The sequence below is a fragment of the Porites lutea genome, chromosome 5, assembly GCF_958299795.1.
Source record: "Porites lutea chromosome 5, jaPorLute2.1, whole genome shotgun sequence".
NCBI classification, from domain to species: Eukaryota; Metazoa; Cnidaria; class Anthozoa; order Scleractinia; family Poritidae; genus Porites; species Porites lutea.
In genome coordinates, this window is record NC_133205.1 from 43,243,013 (window position 1) to 43,251,656 (window position 8,644).

The 8,644-nt window shown below is 40.8% G+C and overlaps 1 protein-coding gene across 1 annotated transcript in view; it reads right to left on the reverse strand.

The window, feature by feature from the left end:
- LOC140938549 (acyl-coenzyme A synthetase ACSM3, mitochondrial-like) overlaps positions 1-7,293 on the reverse strand; it is a 29,841-nt gene extending 22,548 nt beyond the window's left edge. Inside the window, exons 1-11 of the mRNA XM_073388036.1 lie at positions 7,199-7,293; positions 6,490-6,602; positions 5,774-5,892; positions 4,938-5,008; positions 4,222-4,276; positions 4,000-4,121; positions 3,428-3,788; positions 2,053-2,133; positions 1,030-1,131; positions 459-510; positions 130-205 (exon numbers count right to left, since the gene is read on the reverse strand). Of these exons, the coding sequence (XP_073244137.1) occupies positions 130-205; positions 459-510; positions 1,030-1,131; positions 2,053-2,133; positions 3,428-3,788; positions 4,000-4,121; positions 4,222-4,276; positions 4,938-5,008; positions 5,774-5,892; positions 6,490-6,550 (1,100 nt within the window). The 5' untranslated portion in view covers positions 6,551-6,602; positions 7,199-7,293. The remainder of the gene's footprint in view (positions 1-129; positions 206-458; positions 511-1,029; positions 1,132-2,052; positions 2,134-3,427; positions 3,789-3,999; positions 4,122-4,221; positions 4,277-4,937; positions 5,009-5,773; positions 5,893-6,489; positions 6,603-7,198) is intronic.
- Positions 7,294-8,644: the final 1,351 nt, after the last annotated feature.

Below are 8,644 nucleotides of genomic sequence, written 5' to 3' on the forward strand. Positions count from 1 at the left end.
AGTAACAAGCCGGATAAAACTGTGATTGAAAATTTCGTCGTATTGATTATAACTGCTTTCTAAATGCAGTGAATCTTACGCTGAAGGCCTGTGATGGCTAAACATTAAAACAAAACATTCACTACCAACCCAGCAGAGAGTATGACGTCATCTGAACGTCCGACAAAGTAGAAGTAGCCATCACTGTCTCGAATAGCTCGATCACCTGCAAAAAGTGGTAAATGGTCAGACTGAGTACAAGGCAACTTTCCAATACGGTGAAACAGCCACTGAGTTGTAATTTAAAGCCGTGGAGATCATTCTAAAATTCCCAACGAGAATTGGCCGAAGTGGAAATCGAACGAAGACGTCTGGATTAGTTTTTAGTGGTAAATCGCGGAAAGAATGAGCGGTAAATGTAAATGTTGTGTCGGGTAGCACTTACAAAGGATGTTAAATTCTCACACTGGTAGTGTTACCTGTCCAGTATAAATTGTCATGAATGACAGAGGCTGTTCTGTCTGGGTCATCCTGTAAAACAAAAACAAAAAAATCAATAATATGACTTAAGTGGTTGGTTCTCTGTACACCTTTTGCTGTTCATTACGAGAAAATACGCAATCATTTGCGTGAAACGGCGACCAGTTGTGCGAAGATACATTCATTAGCGCGAAAATACGCACATTTGCGCGTAAATCAGATTCAATTACGATTTTTGCATTTTAATCAACATTCAATAACACTTTTGGGCATTCATACGCGTCATTGGGCATACAAAAGAGGACAATATACTTTCATTAACGCCAACATCAAAGTCATTAACACAACCTTGATAGTCAATAGGGGCTACTGACATACATTAAAGTGCAAACACTATTCATTAACATACATTTTTATGACACTGTTTGCAATTCAATAGCATTCCTGGACAACCTTTTCTGGATGCTCAGTGGATGTGTAAATCCTTTCGCCATTTTTTGAGACAAACTTGCCTTATTTACTAGTTTCTCTGATTCATTTGTCCGGAACTTTACTTTCGTCAGTACTCACCACATAACGAGTAAAGAGACCCACTGGTTTGTTTGGTGTCATCGACACAACAACTTCCCCCTCCACTCCAGCGGGGCATTCATTACCTTTCTCATCCACAATCTACAACGACAAGTAGCCGTCTGATTATCAAATGATAAAAACAACAAACCCACTGAGACCACTGACAAATGAAGACGTGAAACGGACTCCTCTTATCGAGATACCAGTGGTCATGAATCGAGGCAAGAGGAAAAAATCAGTGTAGATCAAGGTAAAGTAATTTTACAAAATTCAAACGGTAGGAACTGAACTGCTACAAAATTGAGTGAAACAGAAAAATAACCTCTCAAAAAATTAAAAGAAGGTATAAATAACACAGCAAATACACAAGGAGGCACGGATGGACAAAGTTGAAGACGATTGAAAAGGTTTGCAATGGTCGTCTTTGAAAACTTGCTAGCCTAACAGTTTTTCAAAGTCCATTTTTGATGTTTGTAAAGTTCGTATAATATACCCACTGCACAGCTATTGACCCGACACGAGGAACTAAGTTATGGGAGGAAACCGCGACTGCCAGCAGGAGGGTATGCGACGTCAACCGCTACCACGGGAGGAGGGAGAGGCGAAACTTTGAAGTCACTTCCACTGAACTCCGTTGAACTGGCCAAGAGGCTGGCGAAAACAGAGCAATTCTAAGCAAGGGCCGAAATAGAACATACCACCAGCGCGCAGGCTCAGCACGACGGAACTTCAAGGAGTTACTTATTTCCCGCGTCACGGGCCAATTTTGTATGCAGTGAGAATAGATATGGTTTGATATAATGCTCACGAGCCCATGACCAAAGGCTCCTGAATGCTTGGGAGACATTTGTTTGACACGAAGTTGTGGTTTTGTCATTCACAAGTAACTTCTCAAGTTCGGTAGCGAGCAAGGTTGCGTAATGGCCATTATCATCAAATTGAAATAGGGACAGCAGCCGTGACACTGCAGTCCCTTCAATAAACAGTTTAGTCATACAGTAAATAGAGTTAGCTACTAACCTTCAAATCATATCCAGGAGCAGGTTTCCCCATGGACCCTGGGCGGTTTTCAAGGCAGCGAAATGTACCACACAAAAGGGTCTATTTAATGAGAAACAGCAACAAACTATTTACCGACAGCATTAAGAAAGAGTATGAGACACTTGTTGTGTCCAGTTCCATTAATCTTAAAGTCGGTCGTAACAGCTATGGTCTGACGTTCGTCCCAGTCAAGCTCTTTATTTCTACACCAGACGCTGTACGTCTGCGTAAATGGCGTTTAGATGCACTACAGAGATTAAGAAACACGTTTACGGCAAATGGCCTCTGACGTGTGGTTCAAGTTAACAATTTAACAATTTATGAAATGAACCGATTAAAACTAACCAAGATAATCCTTGCTGATAAACCTAATGATCAGTAATCGACAAGTAACTAAGGGAAAACATGATCAATCCGCTGTACAAAAAGACGTTTGCCGTTTGCCGTGACTGTAATTCTAAATTTCTCTACTAACTGACCTTAGAAGATAACAGAATACCGTATCTTTGGATTACGAAATCTAACTCCTTCTAGCTCTAATGGTAAAAATATGCGATGTTGCACTGAGAAAAAAAAATAGCTTTAGACAGCGTGCAAAGAAAGTAGTGTCCTATAGCCCGGGGCTAGTGGATTTTGCTATCGGGCTAGTGAATTCTGTTTTTTAACTTGCCCCACGGGCAAGTGATGTTTTTTGAGGAATTCGAATAACAGAAGAACTGTGAAATCAATTCTGCTCGTCAAAAAGCTTTTGGGGCTAGTTGAAATGACGACTGGGCTAGCAAATGCTACAACCAGTTGCAAAAATGTTGTTACACCTGACCAGGAAAACACTCTTTTTTACTAAACATCGCATAAAATCACACATCTCAGAGGTTAAACAACTCCCCCCTCCCTCCCCTATTTTCAATGTTGTTCCTCGAAAATTTCAGCATGATCTCCTATTGTGACCAACTTTGAGAAGGGAGAGGGAGGGGTCTGAAACGCGAGGACCTTATAAGTACACTTGACGTCCAAATTAGGTACAATGTCTCAAGTCTTTTTGCGACTGGTTGTAGCTTCAGCTTGCTCGAAAAGCAAGCTGTAAAAATGGGTTTCTTTGCACCCTGTTTAGAGCTAACTTCAGGTAAACAAATTGAACTTGTGACGTTACTTTGTCTCACAGTTCTAGCCCATTTATTACTGAGTCGTCAGTTCAGTAATTTATCGGCGAGTTTCACAGATTTTTCAAAAGGGGTCAGACGTTTATAACATATTCCTGAGCACTACAAACCACTTCTTTTGATAAGCAAGTGACTATGAAAATGTTCTGAGTCACTCTGTACATCAGTCTCAGATTTTCTGGCTGTATACTTACGGTTTCACTTTGCCCGTAACCTTCCCGTATCTCAAGCCCAGTCGCATCTCTCCACTCATCGATAACCTCCGGATTCAAAGGTTCCCCTGCACTAAGACAATGCCTCAACAGTGGTAACTTGTAACTGGCCAGATCCTCTTGGACCATCATTCGGTAAGCTGTTGGGGGTGAGCAGAAAGTACTTATAGGGTACTTTTGCAATGTCTCTAAAATAGCAAGGGACTCGAAGCGAGCCTTGTGATATACAAATACGCAGGCGCCTTGAAGCCACGGTCCGAAAAAGCTACTGTAGGCGGATTTTGCCCAGCCTGTGTCTGATATGTTCCAGTGGATATCTTCAGGTGAGAGGTCCAACCAGTACCTGTAGAATGAAGCAAGTAAATTTAAAAACTTCAAGTGGGCAGCTAATTGTTTAGAAGCCAATGATTAATAAAGTTCGCCTGAGGGAACAGGTATAAAATATGCTAACAAAAGAAACGGCCTATCGAAACTTAATTATGTAAAATCCATAGGAAAGTGCCCCAAGGATTACCAGCGGAAATAGCAGAGGTACTTAATGGGAGGACTCTTACTTTCCGGTGGTTATATGCCCAAGTCCGCAGCTAGCATGTGTGTGTTCCGCCATTTTTGGATGTCCTGTAGTTCCACTTGTGAAGTATACCGTCATTGGTTCGTTACTGAGCGTTTTCACGCACTGAAAGAAGCACAAAATATTAAGATGAGGCTCAACTATTCGTTAACAAAGGTAACAACAACTTAGCTGAACTAAAAACGTCAACTACATGATTACGAACCTCATGCTCTGAAGAGGCTTGTTCGTACAATTCTTTAAATGGAAGCCAGCCTTTCCTGAGAGAAAAAATCACAACGCGTGTTCGAAGTAAACCTAACATATGTCAAATACCGCCGTCTTTCCATTACATTTATATATCACCCTTGTGTGTTCGATTGGGTATCCGGTTGGAGTCAGACGAGAACATCAAACGGAAGGAAAATAGGGGAAGGGGCACGAGGGCCTCTCCCTCTTTCCCTCCCCGTCACATTGCCTTTCTCTTCCCTCCTGTCTCAATTATTCGTCCTATCCTTCACTAGGAGACATGTTCACACGCCATGGATTGCTCCAAGGCAGGGTTTGATTATTTATGATGGTTAACTTCGCAGTTGTTTTCTGTTCCTAATAAACGGTCTCAATTGATATTTCGCGTAAAATTTCGGTTGATGCCTATGAAAATATTTATTTCTCACCTTGGAGTTAATTTTTGCAAAAAAAAAGAAACTGCGGGAACTCTACTGACTAAAAAAAACACAAAAGCGCAAGGCTAAAGGTCCTGTAATAGTTGAGCGCTACGTGGTTGTTTAGTCATTTGAGCCATCAGGTATCAGTCGCAGTCTACACAGGTAAGTTACCCTTGGTAAGGTTAGTCTAAAACCTGTCTGTTTTCCAGTCTAATGAGCCGTGAAGGATAAAAGAATTCATCAGTACTGTGAATGAAGAAGCTGGGCTGAGTACCTGTCTTCAGTTTTCTGATCCAATTCACTTACAAGTATCTTTTTTCTCAAAGATGGAGAAAATTTTGCAACCTGCAAAGAAGAAAGTCATTTAAATAACGATGATTGACAGTCTCAACACTCAACGTTGCGTATACAGCTATTTCGAGAAAGGTTGTCGGAAAAAGTGCAAGCGACAATCTCGAAAGGCATTGTGGGTGGTTTTGAGTTCTCTGTTTTTCAAAGAAATTTGAAAGAACTGGCAGGAAAGGCCATGGAAATGTGTTTGCGAGTGGTAAAGGAAAGCAACAAAAGTAGGTTCGACAGCTACAGTCGTCAGGAACAGAGTATTGATCATATCCCGTGTTACCTTTCGGGATTGTTGCGTGCACATTTTTTTCCGACAACCTGTCTCAAAATAGCTGTATGTTGAAATGGTTTTCACAGCCAAGAAACACAAAAGTATAGAAAATATACAAACATATACAAAACGAGGCGCAACACATCAGCCACCAAATTTAAACTCTGTATTGATTTAGTAACACCCGCATGAAAACGAGATTGCTTGCTCATGCGACCATATTCAGTTTAATTAATACGACAAATTGATACGAGTCGGGCTTGAGTCATGAATCCAAAGGAAAAACTAGGATCCATAACTTACGTACCGAGAAAACGAGGTTAGTAACATATTTACTACATATCTGAGGTCGGGCACGAAGAAAGGAAATTTTCACATTTAGCGGGCTGTACGGCTCGAGACGGCACAAAAATTGACAAATCCCAGCACGGGTACTAACAGAGGAATCTAAACTAATAACGTTTGAAACATAATTTTTTTTTTAAGTGCTAATGTACCTCATCAACCAATTTAGCGCTGTCTGCATCCGCTATGATACAAGTGGCGTGGGACGCCAACAGACGTGATTTAATGTCTCTGGATCGTAGCTGAGTTGAACCAGGGCTGATAACTGTCCCTAGAAAGACAATGGGACAAAACTGGGAGCTAACCTGACATTGCCGTCCGCAATTTTAGATCCCGCTTATATAGGGAAAAATAGTCATGGGAAAGAAGGTCACTCTCCCAGCAGAGACAACTTTGGCAAGCACCTACATGAGCCAAAAAATTTGACCCCTTTGCTCGAGCTAAGAGCTGACAAAAGCGGTGGTGCATGCTCTGATTGTCTCATCTTGACTGATTTGACCCGGCTCAAAATGGTTATGTGCAGAAATGTTGGCCCGACTAGGAGGGTGATGGCTAGGCAGGCAACCCCTCTAGGCAAGCCAACGGTTTGTTTGTCATGTAAACGGTTCGCTACGCACATACACTACTTCGAGTCGTTTACTCCCTCAGTGACACTGCGGGAGAAGGCGACTTGAAGTAATGTCGGAAATTCAGGCTAGTGTCTAGGTTGATTGGACATGAACTGCGCATGGGCCATCCCTATCCTCTTCACTGAGTTAAATGATAAAGTAACATTGCCAAAGCAAATATATACTTTCATCAGGCTCCCGTAAGAGTTTATTTTAATTCAATGCTCTCTAGTTTAAGTAGTGATGATGATTTATTTTACCTGTTCGTAAGCAAGCGATGTTAAGAAGCCACCACTCAGGAAGTCTTGGCAATATCACCATGACCCGGTCTCCTCTTTGAACTTCACCACCTCCCACAAGAACATTGGCGGTTCTTTCAGAAACAGCAGCAACAATAAAACAAACAAATTATGAGTAAATCATGCGATAACAACTATCAGAGAGCACACAAAATGGGCTCGCCAATGGAAACGTCCCAGTTTTAATATATATCTGAAGTTCAAGCGCCCACTTATTATGATTTTATTGTATACAATCTCACGCGCGTTTTTGTAAATCGAATGTTTAAACATTTTTCAGCCACGTTAAGTATCTATTGTCACATTTAGAACAGTTTGCCTCAGTTGAAAGGTCCGGCCTTGGTCTCAAAAAAAATTTTTCGGTCCTTCGGGGATCTTCGGGCCTCAGTTTGGTCTATAAATAAGGGGGGCCTGGGGCCCCTCCCCTGGATCTGCCATTATATTTTGTTACAAGGTTTTTTTGCTAATACAAAATGTACCCGACAAGTGGATTTCTCTAGATCCATTATTAAGGGAAGACAGAATGCTTCTGAGGAAGATGCCTCTTTGACCGTTTTTGAAAGAGGCCACTCTTCAGCTACCCTAAATCAATTGTGCACTTCCTTTGTCAGTATTATCAACTGGACAAAAAACGATCTGCGGTAAAAGGTCCCCTCATTCTCGAATTTACCTTCTGCTTCGTTTAGCAAGTTCTTGGAATGTCCACTTTATTTCATTTCCTTTATCATCAACCCACCAAAACGCCGGATGTCCCTTTGCTCTGTTTCCATTCTACACATGTTAACATGACAAGAAAAAACAACAATAACAATCACAACATCACTTCCTTGGAAGAATGCTTTATCAGAATATTACCCTGACATTCCACTGGAATGTATGGAACTCCTGATATTAACACTAATAAGTTATGTATGGCCAGTTCTCAGAATCCATTATTTCTTCCCCACCTGATCGGCCCCAATATTAAAATATCGGTAATGTCTGCTGCACAGGTTAGTGTAATACTTATACTTACTCAGATTTTGGTTGGACGAACAATGTATGCTAAGAACAGGTCATGCATAGCCGGCAAGGAACATGAGTGAATCAAGTTCCATATAGTGTAGGCAGGCACAAAACAAAATGCAGGTCACAAGTCACAGTTCACAAGTGCAGGTTTGAGTACAGGTCACAGTGGTATGGTAAATAAACAACATTAAAGTGTCTCCTAGTCCTAATCACAATCTGAAATAGAGTTTTAGCTTAAAGAGAAACTGCTTATCTCAGTTACTTATCAATAGAGAAGTGACCTGAACTTGAAACCTCAATCTGTGCCCCTGTGTTTTGTACCTGCCAGGTCAAAAATTAGGTACGTCTTTGTAATCCACACCATCGATCCAGACAATTGATTATTAGGATTCCATGTCAGCCAAAAAAGCAAGTCATTAGAACTGTAACAACTTTCCATTTTACATAATATTAAAAAATGATTTACAACAATTGTTTTCAATGATTTTGTAAATGCCTCCCTTGAATTAACACTGCCCTTGTGATTGCCCTTGCAACTGCCCCGATGGACAAAACCTATGTGCAATAACTCTCCTTTGGGGACATATCATAAAAAGACAGCGCATAGGCCACAAAAAGAGACACACCGCTTGCAGCTTTGCCTCCTGCTAGCACATTATCATGCTCGCCACATAACCATTAGATTCTCAAAAGCTACTTATCAATCAAAATATTAACATAAATTATTGTTTATAGAAGGTTGTAAATCTCTTTAAGGTGGCTGAACACAGTTTGATAGGTTGTGGTTTGTTACCATTCATTGAGGTGTTACCTAAGAGTCCTTGCAGCTGGTATAAAGCTCAAATACTAAGCACAGACAAAATATATTTTAAAACATGACATTATATTATCAGGTTACCAGTGTAACTAGGATTTCAATCACAATCATGTCAACATGGATGAACGAAAACAAGCCTAAAGTTTTGAATCTATTTGGTTATTTGCCCAAAATCCAGTCATTTGTCATTTCCTCAGATATAAATTTGACACAGCTGACAACTGGCGACCTTCATTTTAAAATACAAATTACGCCCCATATACATGTACCTGTCATGTGTCATGCCTAAGG